This window comes from Rhinolophus sinicus, chromosome 13 (assembly GCF_057876585.1).
Source record: "Rhinolophus sinicus isolate RSI-liver-muscle chromosome 13, RSI-T2T, whole genome shotgun sequence".
Taxonomy (NCBI): Eukaryota; Metazoa; Chordata; class Mammalia; order Chiroptera; family Rhinolophidae; genus Rhinolophus; species Rhinolophus sinicus.
In genome coordinates, this window is record NC_142513.1 from 39,111,083 (window position 1) to 39,133,690 (window position 22,608).

General features: G+C 38.1%; 2 protein-coding genes across 2 annotated transcripts in view; both read left to right on the forward strand.

The window, feature by feature from the left end:
- Positions 1 to 16,562, forward strand: part of SEC23B (SEC23 homolog B, COPII component) — a 45,478-nt gene extending 28,916 nt beyond the window's left edge. Inside the window, exons 15-20 of the mRNA XM_074317625.2 lie at positions 314 to 391; positions 2,914 to 3,075; positions 4,357 to 4,443; positions 6,800 to 6,955; positions 7,330 to 7,395; positions 16,087 to 16,562. Coding sequence (XP_074173726.2) covers positions 314 to 391; positions 2,914 to 3,075; positions 4,357 to 4,443; positions 6,800 to 6,955; positions 7,330 to 7,395; positions 16,087 to 16,176 — 639 coding nt within the window. The 3' untranslated portion in view covers positions 16,177 to 16,562. The remainder of the gene's footprint in view (positions 1 to 313; positions 392 to 2,913; positions 3,076 to 4,356; positions 4,444 to 6,799; positions 6,956 to 7,329; positions 7,396 to 16,086) is intronic.
- Positions 16,563 to 19,990: 3,428 nt separating this feature from the next.
- On the forward strand, positions 19,991 to 22,317 carry SMIM26 (small integral membrane protein 26). Its single transcript, XM_074317626.2, has 2 exons — positions 19,991 to 21,074; positions 21,986 to 22,317. The coding sequence occupies exons 1-2, from the start codon at positions 20,957 to 20,959 to the stop codon at positions 22,150 to 22,152; spliced, it is 285 nt and encodes a 94-aa protein (XP_074173727.2). The 5' UTR covers positions 19,991 to 20,956; the 3' UTR covers positions 22,153 to 22,317.
- Positions 22,318 to 22,608: the final 291 nt, after the last annotated feature.

The following is a 22,608-nucleotide window of genomic DNA, read 5'->3' on the forward strand; positions in this document are numbered from 1 at the left end:
TTTTCTTATGGAAGAGGCATCTGAGAACTCATCTAGCCCCTCACTAGTCAGAGTAGTCCTCGACCAGCATGGCCTGGGAGCTGGTTAGAAATGCAGTCTCCGAGCACTCTCTAGGTCTGCCAAATCAGAATTTGCATTTTAACAACACTCCAGATGATATGTCTGTCTGTCCATGCCTGAGAAATGCAGGTCTGGGACTCAGTCAGTGGCAGAGTTAAGATTAGAATGTGGCTCTCCTAATCCAAGGATTTTTCCAGATGACACTAACTTCGGGTTTTTTTTTCTCCCGCTTTTTGCTATTTTCTTTGAACAGTGTCAGAAGTTTGGACAGTACAACAAAGAAGACCCGACTTCTTTTAGGTTATCAGATTCCTTCTCTCTATATCCTCAGGTAAGCAATACATGTTTCTAAAATAAGTATAGAAGAATAAATTGTGATAGAAATATAACACTGCTTCGGGGCAAAGTGAAGACTTGGTATGTTTAGTGATGAAGGTTGTTCGCTTCAAGACAAATCCTGTGTCTGTGCAAGACAGTGCCTGAGTCCTACAGAAGACAAAGATGACATGCAGAGAGGAGAAAAATAAATGTATAAACTTTCATGAAAAGGCAAAACAGAATTGTTGCTGTAGGGCCACAACAAAATCTTTAATTTGTAGAAGTTCTGGATAGACAATAAGCTACCTCAGCAGCAAACAAACAAATAAACAAATGAAGTGCACATGAAGATGAATATAATAAAAGACCACGTTAATATGACAGATATTTAATGATATGTTCATGGTTATGTTGCATTTTAACTGGGAATCAACAGTAATAAGCAGCTCCTGTAAATAACTGCTTTACGCAGGAACTATGCATTGGGGAGCCATTGACAAGGGAAAGGAGGGGTAAGTGGAGAGAGCACGCAGCAGCCGCTCTCAGGGATCTGGGTATTGACCTTTCCCGAACCTCCATCCTTGCATGTAAATGAGGAAATTTGAGCTCAGCTCAGTGGGTGGCTGTGAGGATCATATGAGCTAAAGCCAATCAGATGTTTAGTGCTAAGTATATGTGAGTCGGCTCCTTGGCTGGGGCCCAGGACTTTCAGGTTGAGCGCTTCACAGGTGCAGCTTTAACAGAACTAGAAGCAAACTCAACTTTATTTCTTCTTCCCTCAGGAACACCTTTATGAGGAATAAATAGAAGCAAAGTTTCATTTTTAAATAAACCTTGCAAGGACTTAGATATCCAAATGAGTATTATCCTTTCAAATACTTGCTTTGGAAAGTGGACATGGGGTTTAATCATGAACTTGTATAACTTGGACTCTTAGGGTTAAAAGGGACCTTAGAGGTCACCTCACTTGACCCCTGGCTCTGTGGTCCCTGATGTGCTCCCCTCCTTGGGCCTGTGACAGGGCAGTTTAGGCTGTGCAGCGTTGTGGAATGAGCCAGAGTCAGGGCCAAGTTCTAGCACTGGCTCTGCTGCTGATGATCTTGGGTGAGGTCCTAGACCCCTGTGGATATTGATTTTCTCTTTAGTAGGAAGGAGTTGGTCTGGAGAAGTGGTTTGCCATCTTTTTCAGCTATGGAATCCTTTCTTAGGACCCTCTTAAAAGCCGGCATGTAAAGCAGACAGACATGGGTTCTGCTCTGGTTGTGCCCAGGCACCATATCCACCCCCACGGCCCTGAGGTTTCACTGAGACTTGAGTGCAGTTTGAAAACCACTGAAGGAGATGGTTTCTAAAGTTCCTTTTGTCGAGACATCTAAGATAGAGGTCAAGAACCCAGTCTCTGGAGCCAATAGCCTGGATAGAGTCTGGCTCTGCCACTCAGTAGCAAGGTGGCCTTGGGCAAATGGACTACTCCTGTTTCCTGATGTGTAAACTAGGGATGGTAAGAGAACCTACCTTGTGGGTCTTTTGGAAGGATTAAATGATTCTTGTCTAGTGCTTTTTGCCTTGCACATAGGATGTATTAAATGTCAGTCATGATTATTTAGGAACCTATGCTTCAATATGTAGAATCTCAGGAAGCTTTATACTTCTCAAGGCAGCCCATTTCCATGTTCTGGTGACTCTTTGGAGTGAGCTGAAAGTCTGCCCTCCACCTAATTCTCCATGTAAAGAACATACCTCTCCAGCAGCATCTTCTTGTCCCTCTCTCGTTTCCACCCCTCACTCCAGCAGATTAGCCTGTGTATGAGCTCTCTAACTTCTCATCTGCTGCTATTGTGCCTGGAGTCCCCTCTACCTGGCCCTCTGGCCTCCTTGTGAACATATTGCAGACTCCAGTGGCTTTGGGAAGTCTCCTGCTCACTTGCACCCCCACCCGACTGTAGCAGTACTTTCCTGTGCTGGGGCTCATAACATGCTGCCCCAAGTGTCCCTTTTTCCCATTGGACTATGACCCCTTTGAGAGCAGACAACCTGGCCCAGTGACTCTAGAAATAAATGCTTCTTTGCCTTTCCCATTTCATGTGGAAGCTTTGACATACCCAGAGGCTCCACCAACCCTTTTAAAATAATTAAAACATTTTCTAATTATAAAAAATACAAATTTTACCATCTTAACTAGTTTTAAGTGGACTGTTCAATAATGTTAGGTATACTCACATTGCTGTGCCACAGATCTTCAGAACTTTTTCATCTTACAGAACTAAAATGCTATACCTATTAAACAGTAACTTTCCCTTTCCCACTTACCCCAGCCCCTGGTAGCACCATTTACATTTTTTTTTTTTTAAAGAATTGAATTCTTTTATTGATATGCATAAATGTTACACCATTTACTTTCTAGTTTATGAACCCAGAGGCCATTTTCTTAAAGTCTGGGTGCTCCTGTTTCAGAGATATAAGGCAAGTCTATTCTCTGGGTATCTAAGAAGTTTGCAGCTGTATGTTTTTGTCTTTTTTTCTTTGTGAATGCAGTTCATGTTCCATCTTAGAAGATCTCCATTTCTTCAAGTATTTAACAATAGTCCTGATGAGTCGTCATATTACAGACACCATTTTGCCCGACAGGATCTGACCCAGTCTCTCATCATGATCCAGCCTATTCTATACTCCTATTCATTCCATGGACCACCAGAGGTAAGGCTTTAATGAATGCTTTTCTCAGAATTGGAATCACCTAATATACCAGGAGTGCCAAGAAAAATGTATACAAGTGGATACTTTGGTCAGCGTTGCTCAAGCAGTAGTTCACTGTAAGCAGAAGTGTCTGGACGCTGACGGTAACCACTTTGAGCACCTCTTATAATTGCAGAAGTCAAACGTGACTTGTATTCATCTTTTGTTATTGGTATATATCAAGTATTACAATTTTAATACAGTTTTCCTTAAACTGTGTATGCATTTTTTTGGCATCCTCTGTATATTGTTTTTTTTTCTAGCAAATTTACTCTAGCAAAACTGTAAAGAAAGAAAACTTTGAATCTTTATAGTAATTTAACATCATTCCTGAGTCTTAAACATATACATAGGAAAAAGTCACGTGTATGTAAAGCTATTATTATCTGCAGAAGACAGGATTACATGTAAAAAACTTTTAAAAATATGTAGGTACTTTTTTCAGTGTGTTCAATTACTTTGGCCCGGTAATTCCATGTCTTGGATCTGAAGAAAATACTCATATATAGAAAAAGCTTTGTTCAAAGAAATAGTAAATGAACTATTAAAATAGAAAATTAGAAAATAATCCAATTGCTCAATAGTAGGAAAATAAGTAATCTAGGAGATATTCACAAGGTTCATGTAACATAATAAAATAGGTAAATCCTTATGTTAAAAATGTTACATGAAAAAAAATCAAAATAGAAACTTTCCTAAATTATGTGTTCTAAATAGCCTGCAGGAATTAAAAATGGTATGGAAATAAGCCAAACTATCAATATTTGTTGTACTTGGGTTCAATTTTTCTGTAATGAGTATAAGTTACTTTTATTATTGAAATAAAAATCATAAAAATATATTTTGTAGTAAACTTTCAAAACTTGTATTAAAAGATGTACTTTTTCATATTAGGCATCCCTGTTATCTGTCATCCACAGCTGTAGTAGATTTGAGAGAATTTGTCTCTCTAATAGATAAAATACATTTCTAATGTGAAACTGAGAATGTTTGGAGTAACTTTTGATTCCTAGAGCAAAAGATGTCATTAATCTCCCTTCCCAAAAGATGTGATTATTTGGATCCTCTTTCTTCTACAAAGTTGAAGCTTAGAACTGCTGAGTCAGGAGGCAGAAAGTGGGAATGTGACATGAAGTGGGGAAGAGCCACCATGCCTGGTACCATTTGTAAAGGAGGTTGTAGCTGTTCTGGCCATGTGGGAAACAGAGGGAAGACCAACACTATCTCTCCTTTTTTCTTCAGCCAGTATTGTTGGACAGCAGCAGCATTCTAGCTGACAGAATTTTGCTGATGGATACTTTCTTCCAAATTGTCATTTATCTTGGTGAGGTAAGATGATATTATTAATTTCTTTTCTTACATTGTTTTCACTTTCCTCTTAATTTATATTTTTGTGCAGTTGAAACTAGAATCTGGGCTTAGAAAACCCACAGTTTATTATAGTGAGTACAGTGGCTTTTATTCTAGTGAATAAAATCTTTTTTCAGGTCCCTACTGGGGTATTTGTATATTAGTAATTTTAAGAGTATTTGCTTTAAGTAAATCTTGGGTGGTCCCCTTTTTTTTTCCATTGGGGAATAGGGGGTGAACAGTGTGTTTCTCCAGGTCATTGTCCTTCATTCTAGTTGTGAAGGGCGCAGGTCATCTCCAAGTCCAGTCTCCATTTTCAATCTTAGTTGCAGGGGGCGCAGCCCACCATCCCCAGTGGGAATTGAACTAGCTCTCACTCTAACCAACTGAGCCATCCATCTGCCCCTCTGGAAGCTCAGCGACAGCTCATTGTCTTCAATCTAGTTGTGGAGGGCACAGCTCACTGGCCCATGTGGCAATCAAATCAGCAACCCTGTTGTTCAGAGCTCGTGCTCTAACCAACTGAGCCATTGGCTCCCCTTGGCTGGTCCTTTTAAATCACTATAATTTATTGCTTTCGAGTTGTCAGGCAAGATCAGTTACTTTTCCTCAGTAAACTTTTTATACACACTACTACCCATTCAGAGTTATATTAGAGTTATTAATAAACACTCATATATGCTAGTTTGGGACTAAAGTTTTTTTTGGTTTCTTTTTAAATAATGTGGCACAGTGAACCTTATGCTGGGTCTGTGGCTGTGGATGACTTTCAGGGTATAAGAGTCCATTTCTTTCTCAAAGAGGTTCATGACCTAAGAAAGGGAACGGCTCCTCTGAAGAAAATCCTCTAGTTGAGTATTATATTCAGTGATACATTCTTTTTCTTCTAGCGTACATTCTTTACCTGCAGTAAATTGTTTTGGTGGCTGACTTTACTTTCTAGTGTCTGTACATTAGAAGTAATTTCCGATGTCCTGAAAAGATATAAATTGTGGTTCAGAATTCCTATAATAGAAAGAATTCATTTCCTAATATTAATAGGTATTTTAGAACTTTAACCTGTTTTCAGCATATTAACACCCACTCTGCTAGCCACTTGCCCACAGATAGTATGCCATCAGTAATGGTCCTAGACCAAGGGCCATTGGTGACCAGCTGCTGTTCCCACTGGTTCCTTTAGGAGCAGTAATCACAACGTAGCCTTCTTTGCCTTCAGCTCATCCCTTATAGACATCTCTGACCACAGCCCCTGATCCTGTTCATTCACACGTTTATTGAGCACTTTCTGTGTGCAAGTGATTGGTTCTAATGATAAAGACAGTGATATAATTCTCACCCTCCAAAAGCCCTATATCCACTGGTTCTTGATGTTCTTAAGAACTCTTGGACCCAAGTGAGCTTATGGTCATTTCCTCCATGCCACCAGTCAGTCAAAAAATTTAAGACCTAGAAAATGGTACTGGAAGCTCTGAGAAGAGAGAGCAGGCTGCAGAAAAAAGCATCTAAAGAGAATTTCCTTTCTGGTATCAGATTAAGTCTACATGTGAAAGCACTTCAGCTTATTTATAAATATATATTAGTCGACGAATATTTTTTTATTTCCTGTGTTCAAGATATCTCCTAGACGAGTTGTTGATGGGAATAAAAGAAGGAATGAGACACAAAGTATTTAGCCTAGTGAGGGAGACAGTCTACTTTCCACATTTAGTATATTGCCTTCTACTCATTGCCTAACTAAGTCCCATACTTTGATTTTTATAGCTTTTATGTACTGTAAAATACTCCCCCCACTGAGAATATCCCCACTCAGAGCCCAGAGGAGCAGGGGCTAGAGATGGGGTCAGTCCCACCAGGTGTGTGTGACTCTTGCAATGCACTGGAAGAGGGTATACAATGTGTGCCAATAGGAAAGAGAAGGGAGAATGGATTCTATGGAGTCAGCGCACAAATCCCTTTCCCTGCCAGGTGAAAGGAAATGAGAGGCTGGACCAAGTGATGGCAGTGAAAGTGGAAAGGAAGGGAGCCATGGCTCCTTGGGACAACTAATCCCTGGTGTTTTATTTAGTTGGTATTTACAGTTAGAAAGAAAGAAGTGTGACTGATGACTCTGACACTTCTGGGAAAACTGTGTAGGTGGGGGTGTCCTGGGTGCACCTCTTTGCTTACTCATACTTCTAATCAGTTCCCTTCTGAAACTTGTCGTTATTGACATAAGACTTCTTCACTGAAAACAAGTTCTGGGGGGGCGGGGGTAGTGTTAGAATGTCAGACGTGTCAAAGAAGGCTGTTGTTTCAGTGTTTCCACAATAGTTTAGGTTTGTTTGTTTTGGTGTAGACGATAGCCCAGTGGCGTAAAGCTGGGTACCAGGACATGCCTGAGTATGAAAACTTCAAGCACCTTCTGCAGGCACCACTGGATGATGCTCAAGAAATTCTGCAAGCGCGCTTCCCAATGCCACGTTACATTAACACAGAGCATGGAGGCAGTCAAGTGAGTGCTGAATTAGCTCTGGTATTCAGTTGTTTTCATGATATATTTTTATGGCTATAAATCCAAACAGCATGGTTAATATTTTTTTATTTGGTGACATAAATTTGCATACAGATAAACTTCCAAATATAACTTCTTTTTAAATGAGTGGTCAAAATATATTAATGTAAAAGTAGAGGATTGCCAAAACAAAATACATATTTCATGTTTCTGGAACCCTAGCAAATGGAAAGCTATTGGGCTTAAAATAAGCTAAAGAAATGGGTTCCTGTGCAGTAAAGACTTTCTCATTTAACAAGAGAAATGTAAAACCTTTTTTTCCTAGGATACTAATATTAATGCCACTTTTAATCTTTGTCTTTTTTTTTTTTAAGGCTCGTTTCCTTTTATCCAAAGTGAACCCATCTCAGACACACAATAACTTGTATGCTTGGGGACAGGTAAGAAATTGTCAGGTATTTGGAGAGAAGGCCAGGCTACTTTTTAAAAAACTTTGTTACAGATTGGATTCCTTTTGGCCCACAGACAGAATAACTTGGGTATTTTGCTGGGGAAAAAACTTTGAACGTGGCTTGGGGTTGGGGGGTGGATCTACTCAGTGTGAATCCCCTTCTGCAATATGTAACATAATATGACAGGTTCAGGCCAGAGGACAGAACACCGTAGTATGGCCTCCGTTTGGCTGTCATAGACAGAGCCGCATTGCCCCAAGTCCTCCCCTTCTTCCTTTCTCTCTCCCAGGAGGATAGCAAAAACATGTACAGCTGCTCGCCATGGGATCGGCCTCCTCTTTTCAGCCTCTGATTCTTTATCTGATTATTCCTACCATTTGTGTCTCTCTCAAATGAGTCATTCTGTTTTCTTAAAACATTTTTAAAACTTTTTATGAGGTAATTGTAAGTTTATATGCAGTTGTAAAAAATAAAACAGGGATTCCTTATACCCTTTACACAGTTCCCCCAATGATGATATCTTTCAAAACTGTAATGCAATATCACAGTCAGGATATTGATGTTGATAAACAGTCTAGATGCACATTTCTGACACCACAAGAATCTTTCACGTTGCCCTTTTATAGTCACACTCAGTTCCCTCCTGCCTCCACCCCTTAATGCGTGGCAACTGCTAATCTGTTCTCCAGTTCGATAATTTTGTAATCAAGAGTGTTGTATATATGAAATCACATGGTACATAATCCTTGGGATTGCCTTTTTCCCCCTCAGCATAATTATCTAGAGATTCCTCCAGGTTGTGGTATGTATCAATAATTTGTTTCTTTTTACTTGCTGAGTAGTATTCCATGGTATAAGTGTACCACAGTTGTTTAATCATTTACCCTTTGAAGGATATCTAGGTTGTTCACAGGTTCTATTAGGAAAAAAGCTGCTTTAAATATTCACAGGTTTCTTATGAACGTAAGTCTTCATTTCTCTGAGATGAATGCTCAAGAACACATTTGTTCAGCTGTTTGGTAGTTACATGGTTAGTCTAAGGCACTGCCATACTGTTATCCAGAGTGACTGTCCTTCTACATCCCTACTAGCAATGTATGAGTGATCAGTTTCTCTCCATCCTTGGCAGCATTTGGTATTGTCCTTATTTTTATTTTAGCTATTCTGATAGGTGTGTAGTGATATAACACAGTGGTTTTAATTTACATTTTCCCAATGGCTAGTGATGTTGAACATCTTTTCATCTGCTTTTTTTCCATCTGCGTATCTTCTTCAATGATACCTCTGTGTACTTTTTCCACACTCTAATTGGATTATTTGCTTTTTTACTGTTGAGCTGTTAGTCCTTTATATACTCACGATGCGAGTCTTTTGTTGGATATGTGATTTGTGTATATTTTCTCTCACTTGTAGCTTATCTGTATATCCTCTCTACAGGCTCTTTTGCAGAGCACACATTTTTATTTTTATGAAGTCCCCTTTATCATTTTTTCCTTTTATGGATTGTGCTATTGGTGTCAGTCTTAACAACTCAGCCTAGCCCTAGATACTAAAGATCTGTGTTTGTTTTTTGACTTTTATGCTTATATTTTAGTCCTTGATCCATTATAAATTAATTTTTGTGTAAGATAGGAGGCATAGCTTTCCTTTTTGCATATGGATGTTTGCTCCCGTACAATTTATTGAAAAGGCTATATTTTTTCTACTGAATTACTTTTGTATCTTTGTCAAAGATTAGTTGGGTATATTTGTGTGAGTCCATTTCTGGGTTTTTTGCTCTGTTTTGTTGATCTGTGTTTCTGTCTCTCTACTAATAACATGCAGTCTTGATGACGTAGCTGTCGTGAAATCAGATAGACTGATTTCTCCCATTTTGTTCTTCTTTTTCAAAATTGTCTTAGCTATCCTAGTTCCTTTGCTTTTACATATGAAGTTTAGAATAATCTTGTCTATATTTAAAAAAAATCTTTTTGGGATTTTGATATAATTGCATTAAACCTCTCTCAGTTGGAGAGAATTCACATCTTTACTATATTGAGCCTTCTAATCCATGAACTCAGTATGTCTTTCTGTTGATTAAATCTGTTTTGATTTCTTCAGTGTTGTATATTTTTACTAGTTTTTTGTTTTAGTGATTGTTAATGGTATTGTAATTTTAATTTTAGTGCCCAAGTGTTCATTTCTAGTACATAGAAATACAATTGATTTTTGTGTATTTATCTTGTATCCTGTGACCTTTCTGAGTCACTTATTCTGGGAGTTTTTTTGTAGATTCCTTGGGATTTTCAGCATAGGCAAGCATGTCATCTGCAAATAGTGAGCGTTTATTTCTTCCTTTACAATATGAATACCTTTTATTTCTTTTTCTTGTTCTAGTGTCTATTTTTAATTTTATTGATTTCTGCTCCAAACTTTATTATTTTCTTCTTTCTGCTTGCTTTAGGTTTATATTACTAATTTCTAAGTTCTTAAAGTGGGGGCTTAGATTATATTGATTTGAGACTTTCCTCTTCTCCAGTGTATGCATTTAGTGCTATTACCTTCTTGGCATTGCTTTGGCTATGTCCCACAGGCTTTGATGTGTTTTATTTTCATTCTCGTTCAATTTGATACAGCTTTTAAAAATTCCCTGGAGAGTTCCTCCTTGACTCATAGATTAGAAGTGTTGCTTAGTTTCCAAGTATTTGGAGATTTTCTTATTATCTGTTACTAATTTCTATTTTGATTCCATTGTGGTTGGAGAATACACTTGGTATGATTTCAATTCTTATAAATTTATTGAAGTTTGTTTTGTGGCCTAGGATATGATCTATCTTGGCGTATGTTCCAATGTCACTTGAATGTGTAGTATGCTGTTGTTGGATAGAGTGTTCTATAAATGTTAATTAAATTCTGTGAGTTAATAATGTGAGTTAATAATTCTTATATATCTGTGCTGATTTATCTGTCCAGTTCTGTCACTTGTTGAGAGAGGGTGTTGAAGTTTCCGACTCTAGTTGTGAGTTTATCTATTTTTCTTTTGAGTTCTATCAGTTTTAGTTCACATTATTTTGCAGTTCTGTTGTTTGTTGCATACACATTTAGGATTGCTATGTCTTGGTGGGTTGACCTTATATCATTCATTATGTAATGTCTCCATCTGTTTCTGGTAGTTCTGTTTGCATGATATAGCTCTTTCCATCCCTTAATTTTCAGTCTGTTTCTATCATTATATTTGAAGTGAATGTCTTATAGATAGCACATACTTGTGTTATGGTTTTTAATCTACTCTACTGAACTCTTATAATTGATGTATTTGGACTATTTATTTGAGTATTTAATGTAATTATTGATGTATTAGAGCTTAAGTCTGCCATTTTATTTTTTTGTTTTCTGTTTGTTTTGTCTTTACTGCCTTCCTGTGAATTACTTGCACATTTTTTAGAATTCCGTTTTAACTTGTTTATAGTGTTTTTGCGTGTGTCTCTCTCTGAAGCTTTTTTTAGTGGTTACCTCTGGTTGCTCTAGAGTGTAGAGCATTAATATATGCATAGCTTCTCAGTTTACTGGTATTTTCTTTGTTTTTAATCCCTTATTCCCCTTCATCTTTCCCCCTCTTTTAAAAATTTTTCAATTACAATTGATGACATTCAGTATTATTTTATATTAGTTTCAAGTATATAGCATAGTGATTGGACATTTATATAATTTACAAAGTTATTCCCTGAATAGCCTAGTACTCACCTGGCACTATTCATAGTTCTTACCATATTATTGACTATATTCCCTGGTCTTTACTTTATATACCCGTGACTATTTCATAACTACCAATTTGTGCTTCTTAATCACTTCACCTTTTCCACCCTGCCCCACAACCCCCTTTCCCATCTGGCAACCATCAGCTTGTTCCCTGCATCTATGAGTCTGTTTCTGTTTTGTTTGTTCATTTATTTTGTTCTTTTTTTTTTGCATTTTTATTTTTTTAATAATTTTTAAAATTTTCAATTACAGTTGACATGCAATATTATATTAGTTTCAGGCATACAACATAGGCATTAGACATTCATATAACTTACAAAGTGATCACCCCAATAAATCTAGTACATATCTGATAACATACGTCACTATTACACCATTCTTGACTGTATTCCTTATATATAGCTATACTTAACATTCCCATGACTCTTTTGTAACTGCCAGTTTGTACTTAATCTCTTCACCGTTTTCGCCCACTGCCTTATCCTCCCCCCGACCCCCTCTGGCAACCATCAACATGTTCCCTGTATCTATGAGTTTGTTTCTGTTTTGTTCATTTATTTTGTTCTTTAGATTCTACATGTAAGTGAAACCGTATGGCATTTGTCTTTCTCTGACTTACTCTGGTCAGCACACTACCCTCTAGGTCCATCCATGTTGTTGCAGATGGCAAGATTTCATCCTTTTTTATGGCTGAGTAATATTCCATTGTATATACCATGTTTCCCTGAAAATGAGACCTAGCCAGACAATCAGTTCTAATGCATCTTTTGGAGCAAAAATTAATATAAGACCCGGTTTTATTTTACTATAATATAACACCAAGTTTTATGTAAGAACCAGCCTTATTTTACTATAAGACCCAGTCTTATTAAAGTCTTATTACTTTTTGCTCCAAAAGACACATTAGAGCTGATGGTCCAGCTAGGTCTTATTTTCGGGGGAATAAGGCATCCTCATTTTTTTGAATTATTTTTGCTGTTCTGATTGGGTGTTTTCTGCTGCCTATCTTCTAAATAACTGATTCGATCCTATGCTTCATATAATCTACTGTTGGTTCCCTGTAATGTATTTTTTATTTCAGTTATTGTATTCTTCATTTCTGACTGATTCTTTTATATGTTTTCTGTCTCCATTTTTATGTTTCCTATTCTTTGTTGAAGTTCTCCCTGAGATGACTGAGCATCCTTATAACCAGTGTTATGAACTCTGCATCTGGTAGATTGTCTCTATTTTGTTTAGTTCTTTTTCTGGAGCTTTGTTCTGTTCTTTCATTTGGGACATATTTTTTTGTGTCCCCATTTTGGCTGCCTCCCTATGTTTGTTTGTATATATTAGGCAGGACTGCTATGTCTCTTGGCCTTCGTAGACTGGGCTTGTGTGGTAGGTGTGCTGTGGCGCCCCGTGGTGCAGTCTTCCTGGTCACCTGAGCTAGGTGATCCATGTGTGTCCCTTGTATGTGTTGTGTGTGCCCTTCTGTTGTAGCTGAGCATTGGTGGCTGTTTGCACATCAATGGGAGGGATTGACACTCAGGCTGATTCGTGGTGAGGACTGGTCTTGACTCCAATGGAGGAGCTATTGTGCAGGGGCTGATCCAACGGAGCTGGATTTGCTTTAGCGGGGCTCTGGTACCTGCCCAGTTGGCTCTTTGGGTGTATCATCTGTGGAGGTAGCTGAGTGGTGCTCACTAGGCATGCAGGCCCTGGGGCCTCCTGGGAAGTGCCCGCCACAGGCCAAGTTCAGCTTCTGCCTGTGTCCTGCCCCATGAGGCCAGTTGGTATGAGCCACAGAGTGATCTGCAGATGTCTTCCACCTATGCTGTGCTTGGAGGTGCCTCTGAGAGGCTAACTTGCAGACCAACACTGGCTACCCCTAGAGCCAGGCTTGGGGCTGCTTAGCAAGAGGTGTGGGGCACGCCGAGGCCAGATGCTGCTTGTTTGGGATTTGTGAATCTTTGAGAGATTTTAGGAAAGTGCAGCAGGAGCCAAGACAAGGCCGTTTGGATGGAAAAGCCACTGGAAGCCACTTGGCTGGACTATAAGTTGTGTGGGGCAGAGTCTCAGAATCACCAGTGGTATTGTTATTTTGACCAGTACAAGTGAGGTATACAAAGTGAGATATACTTACCACCCCTTTATGTCCCTTTACCCGGCTTCTTTTATAATTGTGTTAAATATTTCCTCTACATACATGAGTTATAGTTTTTCCTTCAACCAATTGTTTCTCAATGAAACAATTTATAAATCTCAAAAGAAGATGGGAAGCCTATTACATTTATCTATATTTTCGCTTACTTTGTTCTTTATTCTTTCTTGGTACTCCAAGTTTCCTTCTTTTATCATTTCCTTTCTGTTTAGAGTTTTCCTTGAGCCATTTTTTGAGGATAGGTCTACTGGTGATAGACTGATTCTTAGTTTTCCTTCATTTGAGATTCTTGATTTCCCCAAAAATAAGACCCTGTCTTATATTAATTTTTGCTCCAAAAGACGCATTAGGGCTTATGCTTAGGGGATGTCATCCTGAAAAATCATGCTAGGGCTTATTTTCCAGTTAGGTCTTAATTTCGGGGAAACACGGTAGTGACATTCTTTTTTTTTAGGCAGTTAAGAAATATTTTGCCGTTTTTCTGGCCTCTGTGGTCTGTATGGAAATTTATTATCATTCTTACTGTTTTTCCCCTGTGGATGAGGTATCATTTTTTTCTGGCTGCTTTTAAGATTCTTTTCTTTGTTGTTAGTTTTCAAAAGTTAAAGTATCGTGTTTTGGTGTGGATTTCTTTGGAATTTACTCATCTTCTTGATTCTGTATACTTTGTTTCTTGCCAGAATTGGGTAGTTTTCAGCCATTATTTCTTTGAATACTTTTTCATCCTGCCCTCCTTTTCTTTTCTCACTCGGACACCAGTGACACGAATGTTAGGTCTTTTGTACTTCTACACTTCCCAGAGGCCCTGCACGTTCTTTTTTCCATCTATTTTCTTTCTGTTCTTCAGTTGGGTAATTTCTATTATTTTATCTTCCAGTTTACTGATTTTCTGTGTTCCCTTTCTGCTGTTGAGCTTATACACTGATCTTTTTATTTGTTGCTATATATTTTAGTTTTAAAACTTTCATTTGGTTCTTTTTTATGTCTTCCACTTCTTTCCTGAGACTTTGTTTTTCTTTGTTGAGGCTTTGTATTTTTTCATTTATTTTAGGTGTGTTCATAATTGCTCATTGAAGCATTTTTATTGTGGCTGCTTTAAGGTCTTTGTCAGATAATTCTAACATTGTTGTCAACATGGTGTTAACATCTTGACTCTTTTTTCATTTACTTTGAGATGTTGGCTCTTAGTATGACAAGTGTTTTTTTATTGAAACATGGGCATTTTCATGTGTTATCAGTTTCTGGATCTATAATATTTAAATTTGCTGTTTTAGTTGGCTTTTTGTCATGCAGCTCTGGCAGGGGAGGGGCACAGCAGGGGAAGACATTGTTTTACTACTGCCAGATGGAAATAGAAGTCCTGATTTTCCATTGGCTTCTATTGACACCTGAGGTTGGGGGTGATTCCTTGTTATTGCTGGGTGGGGATGGGGATTCCAGCTCCCTACTAGTTTCCACTGATCCTGCTGTGGAGATTGCCTTATTACTGCTGGGTGGAGGTGAAAGTGCTGCGTCTCCCCTAGATCTCCTCTGACATCATCCCCTGCCCACTGTGGGTGGGGGAGGGACATCTTATTACTGCCTCCCCTAAGGGTCTCTACTGATACTGTAGGGGTTAGGTGACTTCTTACTGACTACTGGGGATGACATTCCTGGCACTATACTTGGGCTTCTCTGATGCGGCCCTGATGGGTTTGTTGGGGTCCCTTGTTACTGTCTTTCTGGGCTGTCCTGATTCTTTGGCTCGAGAAAGTGGGCTTTTGTTGTTTTTGTCTATGCTCAGTGACCATTTGTCAGCTTCTTTAGCTCCAAGTCTGGGATATGTGAGGCATAAAGAAAACCCAGGGAACTCAACACTGTGTTTCTCCTTGGACCCCAGGTTCCCTAGTTTGTCTGCTATCTTCTCTCTACTTTTCAGAATCTTCTTATGTTTGTTTTATATAAAATGTCCAGGGTTTTTAGTTGTATCTAGTGAAAAAATAAGAAAAAGTACATCTACTCCTTCCTCCCAGAAGTCTTCTTATAAAATTTTAAATCATGCTTGCATTTTCCTAATTATAGTAGTATAATTTTATTTTAGGAAATTTTAATATGTAAAAAAAGAGTAAGAAAAAATTAAAATTACGTATAGTGCAGCTATCTAGAGTTAACTACTTGTGGCATCTTGCTAGGCAATATAAAATGTGTATGTCATGTACATCTTTTTCTTTCTTTACTTTTTAAAAAAATTTTTACAAATTTGAGAAGTCAAGATTTTTGTTCAGTTCTTTCCCTTAACATTATATAAATCATAAGCATTTTCCTATAGTACAAATACCCATCTGTTCAGTGGAGATATGTTTCACTCATTTGTGAATATGCCATTATCAAGCTTCTGTTGTAAGCAGAGCATTTAAGAGCACCTGGCTAGGTGCTGTGACAGAGTGGGGGGAAGATGCGAGGCAGGGTGTGCGGGCCTCTAGGAGCTTGTACCTGGTGGGGAGCCAGACTCTGGATGAACCCTTTGAACTGTGGAGATTGGGGAAGTAGAAGAGGATATGCTCAGAACTGTCTAGTGGCAGGGATGGCCTGAGCTCAGTGGGTCAGTGAAGGGTTTTGTGAGGAATTAGGCTTCAGTTGAAATAATTCGTTAGCTAGGCAGAGGATGGGGTTGGCAGGAGTACTCACAGCAGAAGGGACAATACGTGTGAATGTTCTGAATTGAACAACACTTGTGAATTTTCTGAGTCCTTAATAACTCATGAATTCTAAACAGTTTTTAAGATACCTGCTAGTAAATTTTTATCATTAAATTTCAGGAAACGGGAGCACCCATCCTAACTGACGACGTTAGCTTGCAGGTGTTCATGGATCATTTGAAGAAGCTGGCTGTCTCCAGTGCCTCTTAAGTTGGGGGTGTGAGCAGGAAATTGAAGAAAACGCTGTCAGTTGTGTTCACAATTGTTTATAAAGGCTTACTAACATTCCTTTCACTTTTCTTGTGGATTTTAATAAATAATCAAAGGAAGTGTTGTATGTAACTCTTTAGATTATAATTTATTTGTTTTTCTTATCTGTGTCCCTTTTCTTGCATCATAAAATTATAAGGTCATAAATGTTTTGGTACTTACTTGTAAATGCTTTTTGTATCCTAACTTGATAGTCTATATAAAATCAGAAGTAATGTGTTTTGGCAATTTGCTTAGATGAAAACTATGAAGGTCCCAGAAGGGAAATAAATCTGGATGAAGAAAGCACTGGCTAAAATAATGCTAATACAAATTTGATTTCCTGAGGTCTCTCTGTGGTGTGTGTGTTTTTTAAGCGACTCTCCCAAGAGATATTTCTTGAACTTAATCTTCATTTACTGTCTAAATGTTAACAGATGAAGGGAAAGTTTGAAAAATGTGAAACTTTGTTGAGGTAGCATGGTCTAGAGTGGCACTGTCCCTAACTCACATATAACATTCCGTGCATTCCATGTAAACAGCCCAACCCAGGTAGACAGAAGAGTGACTGATGGGCATAAGTGGCTCTAACAGAGTGACAACACATTTATCTTGGGCACAAGTAAAATAACTTTAACAGGTACTACTTTTTAATCAAAGTGTAATATATGCACGTTAAAAAAAACACACAAAAAATCTTAACCTAAAGAGCTTATAACAAATAACAGTTTCCTCTACTCCCTACGCCTAGACCTACTCTTCAGAGGTAACTGCTTTAACCTTTCCTTTTAAGCTTTTTGTTGTTGATGTGTCAATTTTAGCCAGTATCTCTCAATGCCGATTTTTAAGAATGAGGATTTTACTACCTTTTTACCATTCAATTTTGATCAGCTATACCTTTATTTTTATATTATCAAGGTTGGTAAAATTACTTCCAACCTATAACTATAATTATGTCTTTTGTCGCAAAGTTGATTCTGAAAGTTGAAAACTAATAAAGATATTTTACGCAGTTGTAATAATGTAAATATTATTCACGTTTTAGTCAGGTAACATTACATTTTTCTCCAGGGGTTTGATGTCCTAGTAATCCCTATTTCACTTAAAGGACAACAATCCTAATGACAAAATCAGTCTCTTTTCTTACATTCTAGCATTCCATAGATTGGTTTGCTTCCTTTTTGGATTATGACTTTTTATATTTGCTGTTGTTTTCTCTTAGAGTTTCTACTTTTTGTTTTTTGAGAAGATTTTGTTCTCTATTTATTAAGGAATTCCAGCTTCTTCTTGTGTTCAATGGAGAAGTCTTTAGAGGTCACTGATGATCTCTGTAAACATAGGCCATTTGCTATGACAGTTGTCATCCAGGATTCTTTTTGTTTGGACTCCTGGGTTAGTTCTACTTTTCCTTTTATTCCCTAAGTCATTTTGCCATCTTAAATGATTTTTCCTAAAAAAAAAGTACATGGAAGAAAATTCACTGAATCTATTCTGTCTTCATATTTGACAGCTTTGTTGAGTTTGAAATTCTAAGCCCCAAATAATTTTCTCTTTCAGAACTTTGGAGCAACTATTTCATTCAATAAATAATTCTTAAGTATTTGCTATGCACAGTGTAATCCTCTAGGCACTGGGAAGGTAGACAATAAAACAAATATTCCTGCCCTCATGGAGCTTATGTTCTAGTGAGGGAAGACGAACAATTAAAAAATTGGAAGTAAATTACATCATTTATTAGAATGTTATGTAGAAAAGTAAATCTGCGAACTATTAAATGGATGAACCATTTGGATTGATTCTGGTACTCTATCTTTTGAATTTATATTGTACTGCCTTTTTGCCTCTGCTCTATATTCTGGGAGGATTTCCTATCTTATCAACGTGTTAAACAGTTACATTTTAGATGCCAAGGGCTTTTATTTTCTGCACCTTTTCCATTGAATACTTATTTTTTGGACATAATTTTTAAATGAGATACATCATGTAGAAGTGTATGTGAATCTGTGTATACAGTTTAACACTATATACAGATCATGGCCGAAATTTCCTTCTTGGGCCTGTCTCAAATTAACAGAAGAATGTGATAGACCCAGCTCTCTCAGGTGTTCTCTCCAGTGACAATAAGTTACAGTGCTGGGGGAAGGGGTGGCACCATTGGGTGACCTAATATAGAAAACTTAGCTATTTCCAGATAGGGTATGCAGGTGGAGATTAGTGTTATGTGGAGAGCAGCCATCTCAAGAGGGGTACACTGGAGCCCCGTGTGCTGAATGAAGCTGACCTCCATCTTAAAGGCAAGGAAAGCCTCTGATTTATCTTGGGATGTGAAATGATGAGTTATGGGTTTTAATAACTAGGAGAGTCACAGGATAGATAGGAGGAGGCTGGAATCCAAGTGAGGTCTGAACAGAGGCAGGTGTTTAGACAGATTACAGATGGGATGTTAGAAGAGAGGATGAGTCCAAGTTTCTGGCTCAGGTGATGTCTCCATCCTCTGAATTATGGAAAAGGAAGAAGTTTCTTTCTTGTTGGGGTGTAGCATTGTAAAATTTAATCCTGGACATTATTTGTTTAAGGATCTTGTGGACTACGGTTGTACGTGAAAATGGCCAGCAGGTTGGCAGTAATTAATATGGATTTGCTTTCAGGAGAATTGAGTGGATATGAGTCATTAGCATATAAAGTAAATAACTTAAGTTGCTCAAGATGAGAAGAGAAGCAAGCTTGGAACAGAATACCAATTTTAATGTTTTTTTAAAAACAATTTTATGAGGTATAATTTATATACAATAAACTGCACCCATTTAAAGTACAATTCGGTAAGTTTTGACATTGTGTATACCGATGAAACCACCACCATCAACATATGGTTCCATTGTCCGTCATGTTTCCTCAGGCATCATTTAGTCCTTCCCTTTGTCCACATCTGGCCACTGTAAGCAATTACTGGTCAGCTTTCTCCCAGTATAGATTAGTTTGCTTCTAGAATTTTATGTCTGGTTTCTCTTGTGTCTGGCTTTCACTGAGCATAATACATTTGAGATTCGTTCATGTACTTGCATGTATCAGTAGTTCCTTTTTATTGCCAAACAGTATATTACACCACATTTCATTTATCCATTCACTAGTTGATGGACATTTGGGTTGTTTCCATTTTTTGGCTCTTATGAATAAAGCTCTGTAGATATACATGTCATTGTGTGGCTGTACTGTTTTCATCTCTTTTGGGTAAACAGGAATGAAATGCCTGAATACGGCAAGTGTAGTTCAACTTTTTCAAAAACTGCCAGTATTGCAAAGGGGTGACATTTTGTTCCCACCATTAAGAGTTCTGATTGTCCAAATCCTTACAACTCTTGGTATTCTCAATCTAATTTTCAGTCATTCTAATCGGTGTGGAATGGCGTCTAGCTGTGGTTTTAATTTACATTTCTGTACTAGTGATGTCCCTGGGCTCGTTGGTCATTTGCATATTTTCCTTTGCTAAGTGTTCAAGTTTGTTGCCTGCTTTTTATTTAGGTTGTCTTTTTATAATTGAGTTGTAAGTGCCCTTATATAATTGTTGATATAAGTTCTTTGTCAAATATGTGTATTTTGAATATTCTGTGGCTTGTTTCAATTTCTTAACCTTGATTTTTGAAGAGCAAAAGTTTTGATTTTGAAAATACCCAATTTGTCAATATTTGTTTTGTTTCATGCTTTTTGTATTCGAAGACATTTTTGTTTATCCCAAGTTGGCAAAGATTTTTCTCCTATGGTTCCTTTTAGATTTGTAGTTTTAGTTTTACATTTCAGCCTATGATCCATTCAGTTAATTTTTGTGCATGTCAAAACACCAATTTCTATTGGATGAAATTGTAGAAAGAGCCCTGAAGTGTGGACATACCGAAGAAAATGTTTTTGAAGCCATAAAAGGAAGCAGGTGGGGTCAGTGGTGTCAAATGCTTTAGAAATCCAGTTTGATTATGACTGAACAGTAGTTACTGGACATGGCATTTACTGAGTGCCCATTTATGCCAAGTACATCACTTTTGCTCTCAAGTTGTTCGGTCTATTGGAGTAGAGGTAGCTTATGCTTTGAAGAAATAAATGTATGAATAAGGAAAAGCTGAAGGCGGACACAGTCGAAGGAGATTTTTTGCGTTTGAGATGTGGGTACGTTTGTATGAAGGGTAAAAATGAAACTGTGGGAGGTGGCTGAGGGAGAGTTAAAGAGCGTAATTAATGGGAAAGGCCCTGGAGGAAGCAGTAAGAAATGGGACCCAGAGCACAGTGGAGGGATTAGTTTTGACGTGGAGGGTCCTAAGGCTCACCCAGACAGGGTTCCAGAAAAGAAAATGGGGAAGATGAGTTGCGGGATGAGACAGGTTTTCGCAAATCTGAGAGCTGAAGGAGGAATAGAATTAACCTTTACAGATACCATCTGAAGACTATTAAGGCAGGCGTTATAATTTTGCAAGTGAGACGTTAGCTCAGAGAAATTGTCATTTGGTAGATCATTTGGTATGTATCGTATTGCGTTCGCAGCAAGTACCAGAATCCACCCTACCCAAACTCCACACCTGAGTCCAATCCTCGGAGCAACTTTCGGGACTACAAGACCCAGGATGCATCGGGGCTAGCGTAAGAAGCGGCGCCGGGGGCCAGCTCCCCATTGGAGGTAGCGGCAGCGGCTGCGACTAGCTGATGGGAAGCCCGGTAGCCTTGGAGTCTGACGTTCGAGGCCTCCCCGTATGGCGCCATGCGTCCTGACCAGGCTACGATTTGGTACCGGCGAATGTCCGCGGTCTACGCATTGGGCACCTGGACCCTGTTGGGCTCTTTGTTTTTCTTCGGCCGGAAACAGAGCAAGCCAGCAGGTACGGCTCTCCGGAAAGACCTTTCACCGGACATTTAGCCTTCCGTCAGGGCGTACCCAGGGGTCATACAGGAGGCTTCGATGTGCCCGAAGTTTATTTTGCAAAACGGGAACAGTTGTTTAGAGCCATTCGTTATAATAGAATCTGCCAGGAACTGCATTTTAAATCCTCTTACCTTAATCTTGTTTATTTGTTAAATGAGGCCATCCCCATACTCAGAATGTGCAAAATCTTTAAGGTTCGAGATGGAATTTCAAAGACATTGGACGGTGATTTTAAAGAGGTGATGCTTCTGTAACATTAGTGCTCGTCGCATTTGGCGAGCGGTTTCAGCACTTCTACCAATCAAGGAGTATTAAAACTTTCCTAGTGATTGGGTGGAAAAGGAAATTCCTTAGCCTTTAAAATGTGCTGGAAATCTATAGATACTTGTAGTAGAGTAGTGGTTTCCGGGCGCTGAAGGGGAGGACTTGATGGGGAGTGACAACTAAAGGGCATGGAGCTTCTTTTTGTGGATGCAAATATTGTAAAATTGATTGTTGTGCTGGTTGCACAGATCTCATACTAAAAACCACTGAATGTTATATTTTAAGTGAGTTAATTGTATGATATGTTAAATATATCTCAGTAAAGTTGTGATGTGAGAACTGTGCTGAAGATCACATTTGGTGATGAAGATTATCAATAACTTGAAAGTACACATGTTCAATATTGAGTGTTTGAAAACATTTCAGTGTATGTAGTTACATTTTATTTATTTTTCTTATTTACAGAAAGTGGTGTCAGGAATGTGATGGGGATGGGGGTAGTTCTTACCTTAGTTTATTTTATATATAAGACTTTATTAATAATTTTAATCACTGCTGTTTAAGTTAAAAATTAGTAATTCACGTGTTCCATTTTTTTTAAAGGTGGTGAATTAGAGGAAAAGGATGGCTCAATAAATGAAATAATTGAGCCTCCAAAAGGGTTTTATGTGGAAACGATTGTCACGTATAAAGAAGATTTTGTTCCAATTACTGACAAGATCATCAACTATTTAAAATCATGGACTGGTGGTCCTGGACCAGAATCATGATTGACTGCTGAATTCTGAAAACCAGAACTTTGGTTCAACATATAAATTGATGTATGCCTTGATTTCCATTTTTTGTTTGTGAAAAGTGCATACATTTAATTTAATTTTGCTGTAAAATATAATCACTAATAATAGGCAATAAATAATTCTTTGAGGAAAAGTAAACTTGCATATTCAAGGGGTGTCCCTCTGTACTTACATGAGTGAAAGGTTGAAGTGAAATTGAACTTCCATAAGCTTGCTTTTCTGAAACCAGTTCATGAACTTTGTATTTCTTTCATGTTGCTGTCAGACATGGCTTTAGTGATCCGTTTAAGGTTAGATTCAGCAAATCTCTATGTTCAGTTTGGGATTTATAGTAGTCCTTTGGGTACTGTTGGATACTTGGTAAGTATATTATGAATTAGATTATAACTTCCGAATTAAATGGACTCAACCTGTTCTTTAGGACCAGAA